Raw genomic sequence first — 25,224 nt, forward strand, 5'->3', positions numbered from 1 at the left:
CCCCTTTTTCCACTCAAGGTCTCTGGCATGCCCCCTGCCTTGAGCTGTGCTCTAATTACAAATCCCATCACCAAACCCTCACTGACATTTCCACACATGCAGCCAAGTCCCTGCAGAGACCCATGTAGGATAGAAGGATCAGAACGACTGGCTTTTTTTTTTTTAGATCTCCTTGAGGTAGAAAACCCTCCTGTACGCACGAACTTGGTGAGAGACTGCTCCTGTAGCGCAACATAGCAGAGCACACCCAAGTTATCCCAGCCACAGCATGTTCTTTCACAAAGTTCAGTTATTTCCCTCTACTGTGGCAGTTTACTGCGGGTGTGTCTGCACTTGCCAAACCAGTGGCAGAGTCAGCATAAGCATCCCCATCCCAAATCTCTTCTCCTCTCCCCCCACTGCTCCTCCCACATCAGGGGTGAAGCAGGTGAGGGATGAACCCTCCTGCCAGGGCAGGTACACAGTTCCTCAAAGCCAGATTTTAAATGATTGTTTCAACTCACCTTTCAGTGTCTGGGATGCCAGACAGTCCCCTGGTTTTTGGGTGGTCACACTGTAGTCAGTGGCCAGGGTGACCTCTGCCCAGGTTCACCCAGCTCGCTGTGCCAGCCCTGAGCCCAGGGCAGGATGGTGGCTGCAGCCCCAGCCAAAGCCCCACCTCTCACACTCCAGGAAATCCCAAAGACTAGAGTGACTTTGATAGAATTATTTCATTTTAGAATGCCCTAATAAGTTAATTAAAAGTCTGAGCATTTAGCTTGGCTACTCTCCTTTTTAGGAATTCTTTCTCACCTCTAATGAGCTGGATAACTCTTACTCAATTCTCTTCCCAATTTGTCTGTGTCTTCCTTGCACTGCAGGGCAAGGGTTTGTAATCTTCTACAATTCACTCAGAAATAACCTCTAATTAATCAGAACAAAGCTAATCACAAGAGTGTTACTGATCAAGTCTATAAGCACTAAAATTTTTTAACATTCAGTATTTCAAATAGAGCCACCAAGACAACACCCCTCTGTCCCAAATCCGATTACTGAAAGCACAGAGCACCAGGAATGCTCAACTTCTGATTGAAGTTCCCTTTCTCTGGATAATCCACCAAAACACCAACAAACCAAACCCTCAAAATATTTAAGAGACAAGTAAGTCTCTGTGTTTAATAGTATTAATACTTGATCCAAGAGGAGATTTTAATGAACTCTGGATGAGGGATAAATGCCTCAAAGTAAAAGGTGTAAACTTGACTGAATGCAGGAAGGCAAACCCTGACACGTGTGTCACTTCACAGTAGGCACCACACTCTGTAACCAGCCCTTCTATTAAAGGACAGGTGCAGAGGGCTCCTCAGTAAATTCAGGAACCACCCTCCCACAATTCCAACTAATATCCAATTTTCATAATAATCCCTAAAGCAATGAAGTGACCACACAGAGAATGATTTACGACCCATTGAGAAAACTATTGTTTATTTAGAAAAAAGGTTACACTAGTAGAATTCAGCAGATAAAAAAATTCTTTTTTTTTTTTAAAAACGTCATTGTGAAATCTTCAGACTAAAGTTCAGCAATACAAAGCTCCTGTAGCTGTAACTGAAACTTAATTTATTTCAGTTTTGAAGAGAGCATTTCCAATCAATCTAAAAACAACATGACAAACAAAAGGTGTGACAAGGGACAACTGAGCACAGGTTTAGGTTGGGATGGGACAGGGCTCATTCTTTGTTTCTTTAAACAAGTCAACGTTATACACAATATACAAATAATCTCTAAGCATTGCATGAAAACAGTGCTCCCACTTAACTTTTGTTTTTTAGTTACTGATATTAAAAACAGGCCAAGTAATAAATAAAAACTGAGTTTAAATGAGGTAAATCCAAAAAGGTTCAATAACTGTTTATTTGTGGTTTTCAAACATCTAAAAGAATGCAATTTCAAATTGAAAGAATTACTAAATTCAGGCAGTATTTTCGACAAACTAAGTGGAACTATGTACACATGAAACCTCATTTGCACTATGGCAACTGTTTGTTTGCAGCACATTGTGCTAAAATATGGAATAGGTAACACTTTCAGCCAGGTACTGAAAATAAATGTGTAAGAAACTAAGCAACAAGTTAAAAATACAGTAATGTACAACTTAACAATTAAGTCCTTAGCACGGGGAAATAAAGCAGAGAACTGAATAATTTAAGGAGATGCAGATGGGTCCTCTTCATTCACAATTTTCTGTGCAATCTATACTCTGGAAAATACATTTCTGGTCACAGCTGGATATCTTCCCATTTCAATGTCACCTGCAACAACGGCATACATAATTGGAATTAGATTTTGTTCAAATGAATGCTAATCTCACAACTTCACAATTTGTTCCATTCACAACTCAAAGAATGATGGGGGAAATAAAACTATTTTCATCATTCTCTAACTCTAGTTTATTCCCCAGCAAGAACTATATTAACTTAAGGACTGCATTGTAAGTAGTGTAACACTAATTTAAAGACACAAATAGGAAACAAGTAGTCACTTGTGAAGGTATAAACTCTTTTAGGAGTATGATCCCCTCACAATGTTATTATCTCTAAATTAAGCAGGAAATAAATGCAGTCAATCAGATATTGTACATTAGGAAGAATGTTAAAGAGCACAGGAGCACAGGACCAGATTCCACAAATGTGTTGCTACACAAAGCACTTTTTCGTACTTCACTGTGCACACAATGTGGTGCTGTCAGTATTCCAGGCCAGATGCTCCAGTTTACACAGCTGGATGGGAATTCCACTGTGCAGCTGACATTTACCTGAGCACTTGTTACTTACAGTCATCAAAACACAATTGTGCTTTTTCAGCTGATGAAAATCCTCACTTTACACTGAATTGCTAGTCAAAACTTCACATTTTATTATTAAAGAAGCTGCAAGTGCTCTGTAGTGAACTTCATCTACCAAGACTGTCTTTTTTCTTTTTTTCCAAAGTAACATTTAAAGAAATGGGGAAAAAACTGAGCTCCATCCACAGTGATCAGATGATACTGGCTATGAAGGACAAAGAGCCAAAAAAATTCCATTAAATTCTTTCCAGAAAGCTCATAGTTTTCAGTTTGGAAACTATTCACAGAAGTATCTTCATCATTTTAAGAAGATAAAATATTAGTACTAAGAAGCAATAACCTGAACTCCCATCCTTTCTACTACTAACACCTTTCAAAGAGCACATGGTATCAGCACGTGCCTTGTTACCCAAAACCCCTCATGTGCCCTCACCTTCAGTGGGTGAAGGAGCCACAACACCAAATGGAACAGGAGACCCTTTTTGCAATAAGCCCCCCTTTGCTCTGAGGCCACAATCCATGAGTGGAGACTTTTTCCAGAAGACATTTCCAGACGATTGAAAGATTTCAGAATTCAAATGTTGTTTCTAGTTTGTTTTGTTGGACCCTCATCAAAACATCCTATGTTTATGTAAGCAAACCTGCAATCCTTAGGCCTCTTGAACAAGGATTTCCAGCAGCAAAGCACTTACACCTTTCAGATTTGGTCTCTGTTAGACAGAGGCAAACAGAAGAACTGAGGACTACGTCACAATCTTTCCCTGACAACCACTACAAGGAGCAATGTTCATTTCAGAGTCCACAGTCAATAAATCTCACCGCTAAATTTTGCCTTAAGTATTCTTAAACTTGATATCCATATAATTGAATTTCAAAACTAAGGAGGTTGGAAGGGATCTCTGAAGACTGTCCGGTCCAACATCCTTGCTCAGAAGGCAGAATGAACTAGAGCAGTTGCTCAGGGCTGTGGCCTTCCAAGTTGGGTTTGGAGTACCCCAAGGATGGCAGCTCCTCTCACCTCTCTGGGCAAACTGAGTTTCTGACCACACTCACAATATCCCCATCTTTCAATAGGACTCACAGCAAATCCTGTCTGTAAGTGGTAGCATCACTTTCCAGACAAGCCAAGACAGTCATGAAAAAAATAATTTTCAGCCATCTCAACTCTCCTTCAAAATCTTGGACAAAGAATGTGTGTATTCAAAAATGTTAACTTCCCTCTCTAACAGTATTGGTTTGCCTGACACAAAGGAAAACTGCCTGTCTTACATGTTTTTCAATATCACTCTAATGAAAGCAAATAACCTCAAACCATGAAAAATGTGTGGCTGAATAAAAAATTGTTTCTACTTCATTTCTTGACTGCTCATAGAGTCTACAAAGTTTTAATAGAAACAATTCATCAATTCTAAATAGAGAACAAACACAAGAATTATAAAGCACTTGGGCAATTTGTGAAAATCACAAGAGGAAGAAGTCATTCTTTGATATTTGTTGAATACTATCAGTCATTTTCATGCTTACCCAACATAATCACACTTTTTAAAATGTAAAACTGACCACTGCTTTACGTAGAAAGATTAATAGTAGTCTGTGACTGAAGTTGCACAGGTCAAGTGAACTAATTTTAAGTTTCCTGGGGCACTGTCCTTCCCAAATAACTGAAAACAAAATATTTTGAAACTCTTAAAATGGTTCAATGCAAAGAGGAGAAAAAATCCCACCCTCACACCTGTAAAACAAAATATAAGGGTCCACATATATGCATAGGTCTGAAAAAAACCAAACCCTAAAACATTCAGGGTACCATCAACTTCAAAGAACAATTGACTTTTCCAAAAGATCCAGTCTGAATACGTGTTAACCAAAATACCCTGAAGTTTCTTTTCTTTCTTTAAATAGTTAATGCCTCTATGTCAAAGTTTTCCTTTATCTTCTTCCTCCTCAAATCTGATCAGATAAAAGATTAAGCAGAGATAGTGAACTGACTTACTACACTATGTAGCAATTTGGTTTAAAAGCTGGTGCTTTTGTTAAGCAAGAAGAGGATACAAAACTTGAGTTTACAACATATTAGGCAAGACACTCCTAATTAACAAATAGATTATGAAGACTGATGACTCTCAGGATCACATGGATTCACCATTTTTTTTGGTATGGCAACTTCCACCAAACACTGCTGACCTGACACAGCACATCCCCCTGCCTTTTTTTTTCCCCCAAAAAAAAGAATTGAGCATCTATATACCCTCTGTGCTGATGATGGGGAAGTTTTTTCCCCTAGAGTAGAAATTTAAAAAAAAAAAAAACCAAAAAATTACCACCCACAAAAACCAACCCAAAACCACACACACCCAAAAAAACCATGGCAAAACCAAAACACAATCAGCCCAAAAAAATCCCCACAAAACAACCAAAAAAACCAAAACCCCACCCAGCCCCCTTGGTGATTTCAGGCTGTTTTGTCTGTATATCCTTTACCAGTCAACAGGACCCAAGGGAGATACCAAACCAAACAAAGTAAATAATAAAAACTTTTACCTTGACTGAAAGAATCTTCATTATCTGTGCTTGTCTGAAGACTTATGAGTAGATTCAATGTTAAGGAAAAAAAATATGTATTTTGCTACATATAATAAAAGGAAGATCATTTTCAGTAATTTTCTGAAATACTACTGTGTAAAAGGATATTGTTTCTTTTCTTCTTTCCCTCCAGCACTGTCCCGTTTATCTTTCTTCTCTGTTTTTTCTTTATCATGTCTTGATTCCTTTAAAAATACACATATGGGAAACAGCTTATTATGGTACACATTGTACAATCTGATTACAACTGTAACACTTAACATTACAACTGGACACAGTTAAAAAGAAAAAAAAATATCAGTCAAAATGACAGTACTCAGCTTCTGTGACTTTATTTTAACTTCCTCTTCCAGTTCTCTGATGACCACTGGCACCAGAGCTAAAACTGGCAACTACTGTTTGGTGGTTTACAAATACAACTAAAACATACCTACCTGTTTTCACCAAAAAAAAAGCTGTGCTGACACATGCACATGAAAATCTGAATTACAGACTGGGTATATGTAAATTAAGCCTGCTTTTATCTATTTGCTCTCTACAGCAGTCTGCAAATATTCTAGATTATTCAAAACCTGAAGGTTAAGTTCTGAATTTTCCTGGTTACTGCCAAAATTAACTAGTCCTCCACTTATCCTGCAAGGAGTGACTGGTGAAATATTTAAAGCCACAAGATATCAGAAGTTTCAGAAGCATTTTCCTATACATTCAAAGTGTATCTTTTTAATTTAGGCCATAAAGCAGCAATAAAATTTAGGGGACAAAAAAAAAAAAATCAGCTTGTTCTGTCAACAACAACAAAAACATCAACAAAATTAAAACATCTTATTTTACCTTTTTGCTACCAGAGGAACTCTTCTCCATCTTTTCCGCCTTGATTGAATCACTTTTCTCTTTTCCTGAAGATTTTGATTTGTTTTTCTCCTTCTCTTTTTCATTTAAGCGAGGGGAATCAGAAGGACTTTCACTTTTGCTGTGTTTTGAAGAACCAGCTAAAAACAGAACAGAAAGTTGTAACCCACAGCAAGTAAAAGCCTAATAAACACACACACAAAAAGTTAAATACCTACTTGTGCCATTTTCCTCTTTGCGTCGTTTAGTTGAATCCTGCGGTACCTCTCGGTCACTGTTTGAATGATCCTGGCACCAAATACAATTATGCAGATGTTAGACTAAAACATACTCCTGAAGTAGCACCTGCTTATAGTGTCATTTTGTTGAATATGTAAAATGTAACTGAGTTGTTACATCTTGTGTGAAGTTTCTTGAGGTCGGTTTGGAGGGGGAGAAGTTTTGAATGTGTTACTGTAAACCGACCTTTGAAAGAGTAACAGAACAAAAAACCCAGCTCTGATATGAGTCACTTCTACTCAGATGGGCTGTACAGCCAATTATTACTGCAAGGACTTGGAACAGAAGGCTTCCCAAGCATATACCAGCTGTCTAAACTAGTTCATTAAAAATGTCACCAACCCTTTTTCGATCTTTCCTGTCCTTCTCATCTTTCTTCTCTCTCTCTCTGGATCTCTCCCTTGACTTGTCCATATCTTTCTTCTCCACTTCTCTCTCCTTACTCTTGGACAGTGTTGGAGTGGTGTGGTTTATGTAGTGCTGTTAAATTAAGGCAACATCACCAAATATTAATATGTACTGCCAGATGTGTAAATAAAAAGTCTAACATATTAGATCTAGCTCAAAGATCAAAATTAAACATAAATATTTTAGCAGCAAAACAAAAAGTGATTGAAGACACGTTCAAACTTGTCATCTATAATTTAACCTACAGCTTATTGACTCAACACTGGAAATTCAAGAATATTTTCTCTTAACCGAAACACTTATATTTAAATACACACAATGCTGTTCACCAGCACTGCTGGATGCACGAACACAAACCAGACAGCAGGGCTACAGAAACAGGATATGCACATTACTGGAGTTAACACTTGCAATCTTGCCCGAAATGAATGAATGGAATCAGCTGCTTAAACAAGCTATTATTGATTTTTAAGGAATAATCTTTATCAACCAAGTATTTAAACCAACACTTTGAATAATGTATCTTTTCATCTAACTCCAAAACTTCAAATGATAAAACCAGCTGAACACAGATAAGAATTGTTTTTTTCTCTAATGTGTTTTAGATTTATTCCACAATCTCTTCTAACCGATTCTGATAAGCTCTGTAAAACATACTAGTTTCACAAAGTTGAGAATTTTGAATATAAACTGGGGTCATGGGGAGGAGAATAGAAAAATAAGTCGCAGTAATGTCAAATGTAACACCTGATGAAGTTTAAATGCTACTGTATATATATACATATACATATATGTATGTATACTTACATATATATACATAGAAGGTAGCACATATGTTATATAAATACATATATTAGTCACTAAATCTGTCTTTTTAAATACAGTTTTAAGTTAGATCTTATTAAGAAATACTAAGAGCACATTTTAAGTAAGTCTATCAAATACCAAGGGAAGTTGGTTTTAAGTTATAGCAGCACACAGATTTAAATCAGTATAACTTTAATCTTTCTCCAGTTCCATAAGCTAACGATTTTATTTTGGGAAAAAAAAATCTTCTTATTAAAATGCTCTCTGTATTTATTTTTTGAGACACACTTTACCTAAAAGGACACCAACGAAATAGGTAAGTAGAAAGATTACTTCAGAACAATCTAGAAATCACTTGAACCAAACCAGTTAGAGCTTCAAGTAACTTTATTCTTTAAATTTAATTAATCCTGTCCTTCTCTAGTTTCAGTAAATATTTAACTTACCAAAACCTGATGTTACTGGTCCTATGTTAAAAGTCACACTGACAATGTTAGGTCTGTTTTCCTTTATTGCTTAACCGGAATTTTATTTTCCTCTTACAACAGAGATTGAACCTTCAATACTTCTTTCACTGGATGTCTTTCTTTTTGTTCTTTTCCCTCACTCCTCCTCTTTTCTTATTTCTTATTCCAAGTAAATTTATCCTTGCTCCCTTCTTTGCTGACAGTGACATGCAAACATGTTTTCTCTAAGCAGCTCCATTCAGTTGTCTCCCAGAGATGATTTCCACGTGAGAAAACAAACACGTAGCTCTGCTTTCTCCTATTCCATTTCTTATGTTCTCATGGCTGTTCACGATAGGTTCCACTGCTCTTCTAACCATTCCAATGCAGAGTTTTGGAAAACTACATCCATCTTCCCCAGCTTTACAAGAACAGCTTTATCAACTTGCTTCTAGATGGGCTGCCAACTGAAACCACATCAAATTTTGGGCACTGCTGTACATTGTGTAACTTGGGCAAATGACAAAGAAGAATAAACACAAACCTAACTCAAGTCTGGCACCATTTATTTCATAACCTGCAATGTAAACCAACATTTCCATGGTCTGCCTCTGGAAAATGAGCCAAGCAAGGAAAAAAAGCAAGCCTATAAGCAGACAACAGCACTAGACTTCTAAACTTTCAGTGGATGCTGAACTCATATCTTACAGGCTTCTGAATATCCCATCTCTTCCCCAAACAAGTACATGGCAGTAAAGAGAAGAGTTTTGTCTTACACAGTGTTCAGAGAACATTGTCATGAAGTGCTTTAAGTCTGCTAGAATGGTACTGAAGAATGAAGATTAGTTCATTAAGTAGAAAGATTAGAAAAGAGCATTTAGGAGAGGAAGGAAAGGTTTGGACATCCCCACTCCCCAAGCACTAAAAGAATAAATCCACTAAGAAGTCACACACTTCCAGCTGCAGTACACTTCCAGCTAAGTCTACACAGAGTTATTTCTAAAATGTAACTTTTCAAATTAAGAAAAATAAAGCTGTTTGTTAATCATTTAATTACAAATAGCTCCACTGTCTGCTTGACTACGTCAATGTGCTAACAAGCAGAATACATATTTTTAATTAAAAATTTGGCTTAACTAATGAAAATGTGAGCAAAATTTCAATTAGCCAGTGGAATAAATAAGGGAGGGAAGAGTGAGATTATATACACTCCCATATATCACACTACAGATAGAGTTGAGCTCAACACAAATATTGTAATCTTTTAATTAAAAAAATTAAATATACAAGATACCATGATGATGATTTATAAAAGTATCTGGATTCAATCTATAGACACTAATTTCATCAACTGTAAGATTAAAAGGACACTTCCTATATACACTCTCTCTATAAGCAGGTATAGTTGGCATTGAAAAGATTCAATTAAAAATCCATCAGCAAGTGCCCATTACAGACTCACAGCTATTTTGAATGAAAACATACAAAGTGTTCTCAACACTGTTTACACAAAAAGAGCTACAATTAAAACAACAGTGTAAACACAGAATAGGAAGTGGTAACCCATTAAGCATTTTTAAATTAAGTGAATATAAGTAATCCTAGATATACCCATAAATTATCCAGGAAGTCCAAATGGTTGGCATTTTCCAAGTGATAAATATTTGCACTGTTTAGTTACACACTGGTACTGACTGTGCAATCAAAGATCTTTATAGCAACTTTAGAAGACCAGATCCATTTCCCATCAGTCACATACCCTGAATGTATTGGCACATTTGCAGTTGTGACTGTTACTGTGTAACAGTTATTATGCGTTTGAGTTCTAAAAAAGCAACAGAACAGTCTCAGAATCTGTCTAAAATATGATATTCCAAGGGCTTGTCAGGCCACAAAGATGACCCAAGGCCCAGGAAGCCTGGCATATAAGGAAAGGCAGAGAGAATGGGTCTGCTTAGGAGAGAAGAGAAAGCTTGGGGGTAATCTTATCACCATGTCCCAGTATTTAAAGAGTGGCTACAGACAGGATGGAGACACGGAAGACAAGGGGTAACGGGTACAAATTACTCCCAGGGAGATTCCAACTGGACACAAGAGGAAAATGTTTCATGGGAAAAACCATCAGCCATTGGAATAACCTCTTCAGCGAAGTGATGGATTCCCCAACACTGGACACTAAGATCTGGCTGGACAGGGCGCTGGGCCATCTTGCCTATACCACGTTTTTGCCAAGAAAGGCTGGACCAGCTGATTCCTGAGGTCCCTGTCAGCCTGGGATTCTGATTCTACGAACTCCTGAGAGCATTCTTTAGTATTCCTTCTCCTAAGACAGTGAATCTGAAGAGCATTTACAGGAAGCAAATGCACAAAGGTGATAATTTAGGAGGTTGTCTGTGATGCTTAGAAACAGTACTAAAGCACAAAAACATGAATACAACTGTATGGGGAAAGAGGAATGATATTCCAGAGATATGCCTCAAATATTCTTTGTTTTAAGCTGTTGTTTTTTAAGTTGTATATTCAAACTCCCCCAAACTACTATAATAACTATTTTAGCTATTTATTAGCTTTTCAACCAAATGAATGACTTAACCATAAGGATACTTCTATGTGTTTACAAGTTTCAGAGGGGAACAGAAAAGATACTGACCCATAAAATCTCTTCAAAATATTGACAGAATGGTAAATTCAAGGGATTTTTGTTATGTTGTTTCTACATAACCAACCTTTTCTCCTGTATAGTGGTTTTTTTACAGTAGGACAAAAAAAATCCCTGTTAGTATACTAACATCTAAACGAATGGAATTTGAATTTTATGGAGTTTGCCACAAGAGCAAAAGTTAACTTCTCTCTGCAACAAAACATGAAAATAAACTTTGGTGCTTTCTAAAAGATTCAAACCTTTGCTGAAGAGTCCTTGAGTTCGTTGAGGTTGTCCTGTAGAAAATGAACGGAGATGACACGTGAGCTGGAATAGTTTTCAGAAACCAGAGGGACTTTGGGAAGCACGGCCGTACCCTTGAAACAAAAAACAGCTACTCCTTCTGGAATAAATCTTATGTTAATACTGTACTCTGAATAAAGCTAGGAACTGATATACTTATTAAAAAGAAAGAAGGGGAAAAAAAAAAGACAGTCATATCTATTCTCTAGACTCTTACTAAATAAACTACAAAATGTGTCTATATCTAATTCTTTCTAAAACAGTGAAAAAACACTCTCTGTCTAGACAAAATATAAAGAAAAGGCAGTCTTAACTCTGAATATAGCTGAACCAGAGGTGAAACAGGCTTAAAATACTTTTAAACCTGTATCTTCTCCACTTTCAGTTAAATGTGGTAGAAGTCACTCTAGAATGACTTTACGCTGCCATTTACGAAAAACTTGATCATTATGAGTAGTTATCACTGTCACCTGTTTCCTCGAAACTAGTAAAAGCTATTTGAGTTTTCCAAAATTAAGCTAAATCTTTCAAGTAAATCTTACACAGAAAAAGATGTACTCTTTGAAAAAAACAGAAAAAAAAAAAAAGAAGAGGTTGTTCTAGAGTTGGTAAGATGGTGAAGTTTAAAGACCCACATAATCCATCACAGTGCTCTTGATGAAGTATTAGTAACTTACAGTTTTAAATGTTCAACGTACTGCAAATTCAAAGATTCCATGAACATAGATGGTTTAGAAATAATATAAATATGGAGCAAGGAATGGCTACCCTGAGTCTTCAAGTAGGCTACGCCCATGGTTTTGTGCTGCGCTTGAATGCTTGGGGTTTCTCTTTGCTGGGTAGGAGGCTTGGTTGCCACATCTGGTTTTATCGTAACGCAGGGCTCAACACGGTGGGAACCCATTGGAAATAAACAAACCTCGAAGGGAAGGTACAACAGAAGCTGCATGCGCACTGAATATACACAACTACAGGAGAACTGATCACCAAGGAGACTTTAAAATGGAACTCCTTTCAAGACTCCTCCTTAGAAGGCACATATCGGTATGATGCTCATCAAGAAGCCTGATGAATTCAGAGGTATCGCACATCCCGTATCATCCAGGAATCTTCAGTGCTACAGATTCTTCAATAGAAGTGCAGAAAAATATGCTCCACTCTGTTGCAAAGACTCATTTGCTTGTAGCTACCATTGCACTCCAAAAAAACTGACTGCTTAAAGCAATGAGGCACTTCTGTGTAAAAATTCTCTTGCAATTTCCAAACACTATTTTACAAAATTTGTGCTAGGTCCTTGAAGCATTATTTTGGTTAATTAAAAAATATTTTTATAGAAAAAAGACAGTCCGCCAATAAAGAAAAGGAATGCATTTTCTAATGCAACAAAAAACCTCCAGTGGTTCCAGTGTATACTTGGCACAAAACTTGAAGGAAGTCGAATACTGGCATCCCAAACTCGTGAGCCTAACATGGGTGCTGCCTTCCTCAGGCTATACTAACCTTTACTGTTGAGGAATGTGATGGAGAAGAATGTGTATCAACTTTGCGGCGTTTTTGTTCTGAGGAAAGAACAGAACAATGGCATTATTCAAACATAGTTAAAAGAGGAGAATCCAATAATATCACTTTCTGAAGTACCAACACAATTTAAGCTAGAATTCATTTTGTACCACCAAGTTTTGTTTTCCTTAAGCTATCTAGAGTTACTAGCATGCCTTGACCCTCTTTATGAAGTGAGCAAACTGCTGCAAAATTATGCTCACTCCCAACTTCCACTTTACAGAAGTCAGTATCTGAATTTCAGAGTTGCTTTGAAGACCCTGAAAAGGTGAACCCAACGAAAAGCATTATGACCCTCCCTTATGTGGTTTGTCTTAAGCAGCACAAGTATAAAACTCAACATCGACCTCAGATCACAAAAGCTTAAAGTATCAACATTAAGGATTTGCTAACCCTTAACATAAGAAGCAAGTAATAAAGCTTCCTGTGTCCTTCTTAAGGACACAGACCTACATCTTCCACTCTCCCTCTTTTCTTCCAATACAAAGGTTGTGATGAAACTCTCAGAGTACACTACTGAGGTTTTTGCACTACATTTTTACAAAACTTGAAAGGCCAAAGTTTTACAAATATATTTTAATAAAAGACTGTTTAGACTTATAGTAGAAAAAAATTAAAGGTTTTGTGAAAGCAAGCATTCACAGAAGACACATGAAGTTCACACATTCATAGCCTGCATTTTGGAGATATTCTGACCACCTATTTTAGATACTGTATTGAAATGCCAATGCCAAAATCCCAGCTATTATGTAGGGATTTTTTTTCACCTTCTCAAACATTTTCTGACGTTCAGTGACTTTCCAGTGACATTCTGTTTTTCTAGGCAAGAACAGATATCCAAACTTACCCCTTTCAGATTCTGATGTTTCTGATCGGGGAACAGGTGACTTCAAGGACCCAGCTACTGGCACCTTTTCTCCTCCTTTAGCATTTTCCTTGGATTTCATTTCCTTCGCCAAATCTCTTTCTCTGGATGGCTCCTTTTCTCTCTCCTTTTCTGCAGCTGACTTTGACTCAATGATGGTAACAACCGTCTTGGATTTTTCTTCTTTTGAAGCTTTTTCTTCTTTCTTGACTTTTTCCTTCTCTTTGTCAGATTTCGGCGTTTTCTCCTTGATCTCTCTTGCTTTCTCCTCTTTGTTTGCCCGTTCTTCCTTCGGTTTATCTTTCCCATCCTTCCCAAGTGCCTTCATCTCCGGAGTGGCAGCTGGAGTCTTGTCTTTTTTTTCTTTATCTTTTTCCTTCCCGCTTTTTTCTTTATCATCTTTCTCTTTAATAATTTTGCTGCACCGAAAATGAAAAGGCCAATTAGCAGGCATGCAAAACACACCTCCAGTTTTATCACAAAAGTTTTACTTCTAAGGTTTGATAGCATTTCCTGAAGCAGTCACTGCAAGATTTCAGATTTGCTGTTTCTTTATCAGAACAGCATCAAGCAAATGTTCTCATTTGTTTCATCTCTGTTTAGCTAAAATGGAATGCATTTAACAACAATGTCTGATTGGTACAGCTGTGTATTTTGAAAGAAATAATCTAATTTATTAAACACTAAAGAAATGTAAACAATCTATTCAGAACCTGAAAGTAAAAATAAAAGACAGGTAATTTTCAAGCATAGTTCTGTAGCTTGGAAGGAAGAAAACTGAGAATGAGTAAGAATAGTTTTTCTCACCTATTAGATGCACTATTTCCATTGCTTGTTGTCACTTTTGGTGTAGCGTTGACAGTTTTATTAATAACTTTCACCACACCCTGAGACTTCTCCTTCAGTTTATCTGTTTAAAAAAAGAGAACAACTCTATTTTAACAAGCTAATACACATCCTGTTGGTTAAAATAAAACAAGGAGCTAAGCATATTCATGTATGGTCATGTGTAGGTAGCAGCTAAAATAGGCAATTAGATTAAGAACACCCCCTCCCAAAATCAAGGAAAAATAAAGAATGTACACTGTCCCTATTTAGTATCACATTTATATTTTTTCTTTTCAGCTTAATGAGCCAAATTTTGAGACAAGCCTGCAAAGTCAGAAGAACTCTACTAAGAAATAAACATATAATAATCATAGGTGTGTTTACCAGTCTCCTCAGTAGTGCCCTCTTCCAGTCTAACTGTATTTATTGTGAGAGACGTTGGCATCCCAGCACCACCTGGCCCATTTTGTACTGTTGCAGGTACAGCATTCCTGGCAGGTGGGTCTTTGTGGTGAAATTCATTTTCAGGTATCATGAAAGGCTTCCTACTTTTCAACTGTCCAGAATAGCTGCAAGTCGCACAGATTGTTAAATATGCACAAACATAAAGCAAAACATGGGTTGAATCTTAAATGAGGATCTAATCTAACAGTTCATCTGTTATTTATTTCACAGTTTTTCCTAACTGATACGCAGTTTCTTCCCCCTTTATTGATGAGCTCAAAAGAAAAAGAAAAACAAACAAACCCACTAGACACAGAAGCAGCCCTACCTCCACACCCTCTTCATCATCACCACACACACACACACAGACACACACACACATCTGTCAAACACAGGGAACTGCTGACAAAACTTAAACTGTTCAGGCAACCTGAACTGCCCCTCAGGCACACAAGGATAATTCCACGTTCACCACAGAAAGATGGAACGTGTAACTAAGCATTTTAGAATCATATAAACTTTCAAAATCTAAGCAGTCTTGCAGAAATAGCCCTCAGCTTTCTTCATTTTACTATCCCTCCTATCTCCTTGCTGCTATGCTATTTCTCTAAAATACAGCTATGCCCCTGTGAGTGGAAATCTGTACTATTTATAAAGTGTTTTACTAGAGTCTTGTAAAGGAACTTAGTGATCATCCAGCACAAAATGAATGTTTTCATTCACACTGCCAGCACCGAGACGCAGGATAGCGAATCTTCTGTGATAAGGTAAAAATCAAATGTTAGGACTGTAACAGTTCCGAGTCTTTAGATGCCTTTCACGATCCACTTTTAACCACTTTCTTAAAGTAAGTTGTTGTTACCCCATAGCCAATGCATATAGATCAGGTCTCTTCTCTTTCTCTTCCTGACATATCTTGTGTACTCTTCTTTCCAAGGCTTGACCCAGGTTCAGCACTTTTGGATACCATGGAAGGATTTTGGTCAGCACAATCAGGATGTTTCTGATATGTGTATATTCACCCGTTTCCAGGCAGTGCACAGAAGCCTAAAACACACATTAAATTTAATGAGGCTGTTTTTTTATTAAAGCTTCCAAAAACCTCAGGGTTTTGGCATCTCTATTTACCTTAGTTAATTTATAGTGCCATTTGTGTACCACGTGTCTAAAATTCTCATAATCCAATTGATCAGCCTTATTTCCACCATCAAATCCAGTTGCCCGTAATATAGTCAGGAAGCCTGGATAGTTGCCACATTCCTACATATGCATCAAAGAAAAGAAAAAAAATCATTTTTCAGGAAACAAAACTAGTAATTCTAAATTCTAAAGTCTAAAGAATAAGACACAATCACAGTTTACAAGACTTACACACTTTTTTTTTTCTAAAACCTTGTTTATATCAAAATTTTAGTGGTGGGTGAGAGAACAGATTATTCATAATTTAACTAGGGTTTTTTTTGCAAGGAGTATTAGGGGAGTTTCCATATGTTCCCTAAAGTATCTTCAAGACAAGCTATGAGAAAAATCAGAAATAGAAGGGTTTTTTTAGCCAATATATTTTTAACACCATCCAAAATTACTTCTATCAAAACTACATGAATTACAGAAATTTAATTCTACAATTAGACCGGCAGAAAAATCCAATCACACTGTTTTTAAATCTAACTAAATTTCACTAAATCCATTTTTATTGGGCTGAATTACACAAGTGGCCATTACATATTCCAAGGAGAAGCTCACATACCTTTTCATATATGACTCTGTCACTGTGCCATCTAGTCACGGTTTCCAGCATACAGCATAAAAACCTGCCATACCTACTGGCTTCATTTTCAGTGCAACTTGCAACTGTATATATAATATCAGAGAAAACCTGTGAATAAAGCAAGAAAAAGTTACTATGACTTTACTGAACAATAAAAACTATAAGAATCACAAATTTCTCTCATCTAAATCACCATCAGGGTGGTTTCTAAATACAACAGAAATTGCTTATAAAATATTTTGTTTGTTTTCAAGCCTTTCTTACCCAACTGCTGGTCCTTCACACTTAGCCCAGAATCTAAGCACTGTGTACAGCTGCTGCTGACACAGTTTTCAATAGTTCAATAGTTCACTGACATAACTGTTTTGTTTTCCTCTAAGAGGAGGCCATGGAAATGTAGAGTACTTAAAAAGGTTGCAAAACCTGAAAGCAACTCCTATGACTGCTAATGACTTTGCTCTGAAACTCTAGAGTCTTAGGGTAAAACACAAACATAACCCCCTGAAGCTTTAAGAAAACTTGGTTTGTAAGATCTGAAGTACCAAAGTGAACTTCTGGTTGTTACAGATTCTGAAATTAAACTTCAGTAATTATTTCTTTACCTCTTTTGGGAGGCAGTGGAGACACTAGTTTGGCATGTTCACATGGTAATGATGTACACACATACACATATACACAGTTGTAGCTACTTACTCGGTCATAGCAGAGAAGTGTGGAGAAGTTGGGTGTTTTCTGCTGATGCACCAGTTCAACAAAGTGAGCACAGTAAACTGCATCAATTGCCGAAAAAATGCACCGGGGAAATATGCACAACTGCAAAAATTTGGTGATAGTCTCATTTTTGGTAGATTCTTCCAAAACAAAGAAGTTGAGAGGGAAAAAAGAAAGGAAAAATAAAGTAAATGAATGGGTTAACATTCAGCTACTCTCTTCCCAAGAAGTTCAGTTATCACACATCCATACTCTGGTGTTGTATATTTGGCAGCTTGGTATTCATCAGAAAAAGTCAAAATAAGTGTAACTGTTTGAGGATGGGGGAAGGATAGCAGGGTGGATGCAGCAAATGTTTATTTCTTATTGTGAAAATTCTTCTACTACACAATGCAGGAAAAAACAGGTTCTGGAAAAGTTTCAGTAAACTTCTCCACCTGTTCCAATTGTGCACATTAACCTCTTGCTATATCCCTACACTTGCTTTCACCTTTCTAGATAGGGCTGACTTTCAGCTCCGTTTCCTTAGAAACTGAAGAACTTGCTGTCTATATAGAATCCATTAAGAATCATTTTTCCAATCAATCAATTAGAAAAATTTAAAGAGGAACAGTCTTCAGTAAACCACCACCCCAATACACACATTTTGTGAAAGTTTCATTCTAGCGCTGAGTAAAAGACTGCACTGTATGCTTTGAGTTACCTGTTTCCATTTGACAGATCACTAGTTGGTAAACTCAATAGCCAAACACATTCCCAAACTGGTCCTCAAATGGCAAAGAGGAGCATAAAAACAAACTAGGAGGGATGTGCAGCACAGAAGGAAGGTCAGAAATAAAATATACAGATGAAAGCATGGAACTGAAGACTGGGATGCCTTCAGAGGGAAGAACAGCCATGATCCTCATGAGGCCAATTGGTGGTTTTGCACAGGTCATAAGTCATTAATAACCAGGATTTACCTGCTTCGATTTTGTGATGCTCATGGAATAAAACTTGTTCAAGAAAGGACTGTCAGCTTTTACTAACTAAAAACTTCATGCTAAGTTCGTTTAATTTTAGTATCTACTCCTCAAAGGTTGTAACAAACCTTTGGCACTTTAAAAAAAATGTATGAAGAGAACCACAGTTCACAGAACAATCAAGTGTGTTACTTCAAAAATTGTACAAATAGAGCAAGTAAGCAGCCAGTCAGAACAGCCAGTCTCCAACTGTTTAAGGTACCAGTCTACTTATTCTGCCAAAAATTAACCTATTCTTAATGATACAAACACTCTATCAAAACTTTCTACACAAGAAGCCAGTCTTTAAAAAATTAATTAAATAGTAATAATTTTTAAAAGTAATAATAAAAAACCACTACTACCGTGGATGTGCTGTTCAATTTCCTCATATAGTACAATTACAGATTATTTATTTCAGTAGGGAAACTGTTGAAATAGTAAGTTTGTCTCTGGATACAATACTGGGAAACTTCTTGCAGCTGAAGCCTGAGCACTCGAGAGCCAACAATAAGCTATTCCCAGTATCCCACAAATGCTTGTACTATGAAGAGTATGTGTTTACATACAGATCATATCTACACAGTTTTCTACATGCTTTCGGGTGCTTCCTTAAGTAGACAAATTTACCACGTAAGCTCTAGACCAAGCTTTAGTCAGGTAGTAATTTTTCAACCAGTAATTTCACGAAGCTCATTCGCTGTCCACACCAGTACATTAAACATTTATAGGGAATAACTTCTCTTGATTTAATTGTCAGTGTTTCTTCATTAAATCAGTTGGGTGGATCTTACACGAGTCGGACAATAAAACTCTTTTCCACTGGGTTACGCTAGGCTTCTTGGGACAGACGAACTACTACTTCCAGTTACAAACTCAAAGTTCATCCAGAGAAGAAAACTGACCAGAGAAAAACATTTCAGATTAACCATATCAAGCAGAGTTCACAATCAACATGAAACATTACAGAGGCTTTGTAGGAGAAAAAACTTGGTTCTGCCTCCTGCATATCTGCCACATGAAACACGTGCATGCTGGTTTGCTGTGTGGTGCTGTTATGCTGCCACAATACTTATCTTGACATTGGAACATGGCTTATGCTGCTGCCCAAACACTGGCATATTGCTCCTAATCACAGGATTCAAAATAAGTTAATGCAAACCACTTAATGAGACTCTACATGCCTATTTCTTGTAAAGTAGCCATTATCCTAACTCAGCAGCATTCTAACTGCAATTAGCAAGTACAAGCCAGCTTGCAATTACAACCTTCCACTGAATTGGTCAATCTCTTACTTATTGCTTAAATCAATGCAATATTTAAAAGGTCTTGACATGGCAAGAAATAAACAAAACACCTCTCTGAAAACCTCAGCATTTGCACAGACACATTATGTTCTAGCTAAAAATTTACCTCGCTAATGGACCTCACATATAAAGAGATCAAATTTTCAAATAACCATTAAGGCTATTAGTGCAAGAAAATTCTGGGGTCAGTGATAACTACAAAAACATCCACAGCATTTCCCCTGGACACACTTACTTGCCAGAAGCCAGTTATCTTTCTCTAGTTTCAGTCTCTGTAGAACTCTCTGCACATGCTCCAACTGCTTCTTCTCCTCTTCAAGGAGCTTGTCCTGCAGAGCTGTGCAACGTTCCTTTTCTTTTTTCTTTTTATTTGGAGGCTACAAAATGTCAACATAACTCATTTACTGTTATACTAACATTTGCTATAGACAGAGCAATAAGTTCCCAGTAACACTAAAGAATACTTGAAAAGCTTCCCATTTCACTCAATAGTGTTCTGCTCTAGTAATCAACTGATTTTATGAACACTAGCTGACTAAAGACAAAAGCAAACAGATAAACCACAGATACAGGTATCAAGAACTGCTTTCTGAAACACATTTTCTAGTAATTTTCACTAAGTGGAGTCATTGGTACTTTTAGCATGGGAATTATAAAGAAAATACAAATTACGTTAATGTGACAAATCAGCATGGATGAACCAGATCTAAACAACCTCAATATAATACTTCATGAAAAGAAAGTTTGGACGACAAAATTGTATCACATACCATTTCCTGATTGTCATCTATGGCTTTCATCTGGACTTTCAGTTTATTGACTTCTCTGTCATAGCTGCTATGTGGGACGGCAAGGTCATACATTGTCAAAGACCAGAACGTGGCATAAAACTGAGGGCTGATGTCATCCCAAACTTTGGGGAGGTGCAGAGAAATCACAGCTTCATGAACAGGAGCCATCACCAGCTCACACGATGTAATATATTTGTGAACTTTGTGCTGCTGTTTATTTCCCTTCTCTGCTTTTTTTAGTTCATCATACTTTGACTGTGGATTAGAAAATATGAAAAATAAACTGTAATCTATATACACAACCAAAATTTAAACTTTAGCAATATAATTTAACTTTTCTCAGAAACCTTTCTGTATAACATTTACACACATGCAATGTCATTTATGTACATAAAGCACTGAAGAACATCACACAGAACTTTAAGCATTCATCTGTCTTCACTGATGCTGCTACCTGTTATAGTAACAAATTACACTACACCAAGTAAAATCTGCTCTTCACATTTAGCACTTTAGATGAAGGAGCAATTTATTTCTGACACTTTCTGAGTTACCACACCATTTGGCAGTTGCAACACTTTCCTCCACAGCAAAAATCCATCTAGAACACCTGCAGAAGAACTTACATCTTTGGGGGAATACGGAGGGAGAGAACTCCTACTGATGACCCAAGACATCAGAAAAGGTGACTTCGTTAGCTACAACTTCTGTCAGTTGTATGAAAGTTGCCATGTGGGCTGCATTTTCTAACAAGATTGAGGACAGCTTCTATTTCTAACTCTACTCATAAAACTTTGCAAGTTTTATTTAGCAAATTTTATCAGGAACCTAACATATCTGCTGGTAACACCTAACAGAGCAACACCAAAAGCAGACAAATGGAAGGGTTGTACTCACTGAAATGTGGTGTGCATACATGGGTCTTGAGAGGAAAAACGCAGCATCGTGAGGTGTGTGAAACTCATTACACAGAACATCGATAGAAGGCACTCGCTTAATGTAATCCTCTGTGCTTAGGTTGGATGCTAAAAACCCACCAAATTGTACCAGGGTGTCATGGCACTACAAGTGAAAAGATACAAAAAGTTAGCAAACAGCATTATTTTGTTCAAAAATTAAGTTAGGGAGAGCTTGAAAGCTTGGGTTTGTTTTTTTTTTCCAACGCCACACAGGAGAGCAAGAATTTTAAAGCCAGTAGAACTCTGTAAGAGCATTCTGTTCTACCAGAATGGAATGCAACTAGTTCCTACTGCCTAAGGTAGCAATAGCATTCTTTAAAAAAAAAAAAAAAAAAAAAAAAAAAAAAGGAAGTTCCACTACCAAAGTAAGATCAGAAAAATATGATGGACAACTTCAGAAAAGAATTTAAGTTTTTATGACAAAGGATGCTTTGATCTTTTACTCGGAAGTCACTTGTCAATATAATATATATTTAATGCATTCATGTACTTTAGTAATACAACCACTGCAATTAATTTTAAAATTCTTATATATTCATATTTATTGTACTGAATTCTTACACATAAATGGATATTTTTATGTGCTGAATTCTTATATATTGTGCTGATATACTAGAAGTTAACAAAAAGGAGGGGTTCTCATAAACACAAGTGGTTTTACTTGCCTGATCATACAGCTTTCCCACCAGCTTCAGATGTTTTTCCCCTCCCTCTTGAAAGATCACACCATTTCTCTGCTGAGCCATAAGCAGGCACAGTGGGAGGGCAAGATCATGGTCCAATAATGCATCTTTCAATCTCTGAGATGATTTCTTTGTATTCCTGATTTGGCCAAAGTATCCACCCTGCACAGTACAGAAGAAGTTACCCAAGTTTGAAAATGATGCCTCAGAAATGGAATTCATGTGTGCTGACTGCAGGAATACTGATGAATTAACATCAGTTTCCTGTCCATCAGTAAAACTCCCTGGGTCTTGTACTGCAATGTATGGATAGAAGAATCAGACACTAACGAGTCCTGCTTGCTATTAACTAGTTCTTTTACTCCCCTCCCCAGGGAGCTGCTCACCCCAGAGCAGGGCTGTCCCAGCAGGACGGCACCACATCCCAGCTCGCTGCCTGCTGCAGGTCACAGGCCTGCCATGTCTTGTTAACAGGATGTGTGATGCACAGTTCAGGTCCACACGCCCTGTCTTGGCTGCCTGTCTCAAACCTTGTAAGCTCAATGGAGGGGGAAACTCTCTGATGAAAGCACACCACCTTTCTCAGCCATGCTGCCAGAGCTCATAGAACCACCATTAATTAGCAACAGCTATTATTCTATTTAACATGAACACACCTCAGCCTTCAGTTGTTCTCCACCAGTCATGGCTTCCAACTGTTCCATTGTCATTTCTTCAGTAATTTCTATCCCTGCCATTTTCTGTACAACCTCTTTTAAAATAAGCAAATCGAAGCTGCACAGAAGACAAAAAAGTGGAGTAAAAACAAGACAATTTGTTTAAGAAATGGAAGCTATGACATTCAATACACATTACAAAGCAACATCACAGTGCACGTTAAAACAAAATTTTCCTTCTTTTTGAAGAAGAAACTAGTATGTTGAGCACAAGGATTTCTTTACTGCAAGTAAAAAGTTAGTACTTAAAAGCAATGCAGACAATTCAGCAGCTGGATTTTAGAACCCCTTCAGAACAGTTACTTCATTGTTTTTGAAGATGACAGTGAACATGGTGCTATTAACTTTTAAGTATCATCAAATTAATCATAAAGTTTATTGCTCCCTTTTGTTGTCTGCCATGTTTCAAAGTGTATCTATACAGTTATTTCATGAACATGGAATATTTTCTTATTTTGCTAAGAAGTTTCTAAACCAGTACACAGCCTTAGAAATGTACTGGGAAAGTTAGCCTGGGAAGGTTATTTGGAAAGACAGAAAACTGTTTCCTATTATTTAACATACACAACACATAAAACACTCCAATAATCATCCTGTCCAGAGACTAGGCTTTACCTCCTGCTCTGAATTCCATAAGGACAATGACCTTTCCTCAACACAAGTATAGTAAATTGTATCACAACCACACAACTGAGAAACGTTTTCCAGTAATTTCTGAGATTTGTGTGACCTGCTTATAAAAATCATTGAGCCATGCCCTCCAAAACAAAGCTTTATATTTAAATAATTTATATGGCTTACATTTTTGTTTGCTATTCCTAACATGGTTAGCATGTTTTTTGTCTAGGAAATATGCAATACCAGGATATACTCCAATTCAAATACCTGAATATTGCAGTTCTATGGAATTGGTCCTACTGGTAAATCCGTTTTATTTTTATGATCCCAAGTACTAAACCGACTTTTTTTTCCCCCAAATACTTAAAGTCTTAATTCAGGGAAAAGACAATAAACATTACTTACCCTTCCTCTGTAGCTCAATGTGGGTGTACCATCATCAAAACAAAACAAATTAGGGACAGGGGAGCACATGAGACTGTCTACATTGCAGGGAAGGGGAAAAAACTAGATTTCTCAACAAAAATACCCTAAAATAACACGCCCTGTTATCAGCATTGGTAAGTTACCTTTCAATAACCATATGGGGATTCCTACTAGAAAAAAGGTTGATAATCACCTATGTGATAAAATTAAATAAGTAAATGAAATAATAATATAAGTGATGACAATGGAAAGACAAAAGGAAAATTTTAGTTGCAAACCTTGTTTAAAAGTATTTTTTGAGTTATGATTTACACTGGCATATGAAGAAGCAAGTCAACTGCCACTAAATACATTGGATAAAGTATTTAAATAAGATGTTAAGAGCTGTCCCTACAGAGAAGACATTATGAGAAAGGAAAAACTAAAACTGTAACAGTCATACTCCTTTATATTGGATAATTGTTTTTTAAATAATGTACAGTAACTCCTACGATAAAATTACAGACTGGCAGGTTCTCTCCCCATCTGGTTAGCTGTTAAAAAAACTATTAAAGTAAGTTACAGATGAAAAATGAATACTTCAAAAATGTCACAGCTATACAATTAGAGGAGAAGTGTACTAAAGAGGACATTATTCTTTCCACTATTTAAATTTCTCAACCTTCCCAGTTACTCTAAGTGCAGTTTTACCACTACTAGAGCAACTACTACATCGAGTGCCCACATACCAGTAAATGCACAAATAATACATTATAAAAATTGAATTTATAAAGATCAATTATGCGAGACTTGCCTTTTCCCAGCTTTCAGTTGGTTGGCTACATACTGCAGTAGACCAGCAAGTTCAATTGGGTATTTTCGGAAAACTGCACCACAAAAGCTTGCCAGACCTAAACCAGAGAGAAACAGCTGTGACTGCACCTCATGGGATACTAAGCATTAAATAAACATTAACAAAGTACATATGGGACGTTAGCCATAAATGCATTTTTGCATTACAAAGGAAACACTATTTTCCTATTGATTAAATTTGCCAGCTCTCCATTTTGTTTAAAAGATTAACCAGTGCAAGTGAAATATCGATCATAGTGATCAATGGTATAGTAGATCATAGGGAGGGTAAAGCATTTTAAACATTAATGTAATAAATAAACCAAGAATACTAACTCTGCAGCCAGCTCGAGATCGTAGTGTCATCGTGCTTCATTCTCTCCTTTTCAGGGTTTGCCAATGCTTCAATGATACAATCTTTAGTGGAGTTAAAGACAACATTTTTCCTCAACTTATAAAAACAAAAGATTCACAGATCTGTTTTTCTGGTTCCACAATTTGTAATATATGAACATGATAGGCAAGTATAGAAAGCATGATATAGGAGATCCACTAACATAGTTATGGTATAAAAAC

At 36.9% G+C, this 25,224-nt stretch overlaps 1 protein-coding gene across 3 annotated transcripts in view; it reads right to left on the reverse strand.

Annotated features, from left to right (window-relative positions):
* Nucleotides 1–1,433: 1,433 nt before the first annotated feature.
* The window catches only part of THOC2 (THO complex 2), a 47,910-nt gene continuing 24,119 nt past the window's right edge, over nt 1,434–25,224 (reverse strand). For 2 of the 3 annotated variants that reach the window (XM_027716526.2, XM_027716525.2), the window contains 22 exons: nt 24,985–25,065; nt 24,611–24,707; nt 22,714–22,831; nt 22,040–22,219; nt 21,313–21,477; nt 20,395–20,670; nt 19,860–20,001; nt 17,299–17,456; nt 16,585–16,713; nt 15,966–16,097; nt 15,700–15,884; nt 14,778–14,962; nt 14,373–14,475; nt 13,548–13,984; nt 12,641–12,699; nt 11,098–11,133; nt 6,878–7,015; nt 6,475–6,544; nt 6,239–6,396; nt 5,516–5,592; nt 5,366–5,413; nt 1,434–2,291 (listed from right to left, as the gene is read on the reverse strand). In XM_027716526.2, coding sequence (XP_027572327.1) covers nt 5,386–5,413; nt 5,516–5,592; nt 6,239–6,396; nt 6,475–6,544; nt 6,878–7,015; nt 11,098–11,133; nt 12,641–12,699; nt 13,548–13,984; nt 14,373–14,475; nt 14,778–14,962; nt 15,700–15,884; nt 15,966–16,097; nt 16,585–16,713; nt 17,299–17,456; nt 19,860–20,001; nt 20,395–20,670; nt 21,313–21,477; nt 22,040–22,219; nt 22,714–22,831; nt 24,611–24,707; nt 24,985–25,065 — 2,954 coding nt within the window. In that variant the 3' untranslated portion in view covers nt 1,434–2,291; nt 5,366–5,385. Of the gene's footprint in view, nt 2,292–5,365; nt 5,414–5,515; nt 5,593–6,238; nt 6,397–6,474; nt 6,545–6,877; nt 7,016–11,097; nt 11,134–11,908; nt 12,700–13,547; nt 13,985–14,372; nt 14,476–14,777; nt 14,963–15,699; nt 15,885–15,965; nt 16,098–16,584; nt 16,714–17,298; nt 17,457–19,859; nt 20,002–20,394; nt 20,671–21,312; nt 21,478–22,039; nt 22,220–22,713; nt 22,832–24,610; nt 24,708–24,984; nt 25,066–25,224 lie in introns of those variants that run through there. The other variant, XR_003539891.2, reaches the window with a different exon arrangement.

This window comes from Pipra filicauda, unplaced genomic scaffold, assembly GCF_003945595.2.
Source record: "Pipra filicauda isolate LSUMZ 115617 unplaced genomic scaffold, ASM394559v2 scaffold58_size5111680_pilon, whole genome shotgun sequence".
Lineage (NCBI taxonomy): Eukaryota > Metazoa > Chordata > Aves > Passeriformes > Pipridae > Pipra > Pipra filicauda.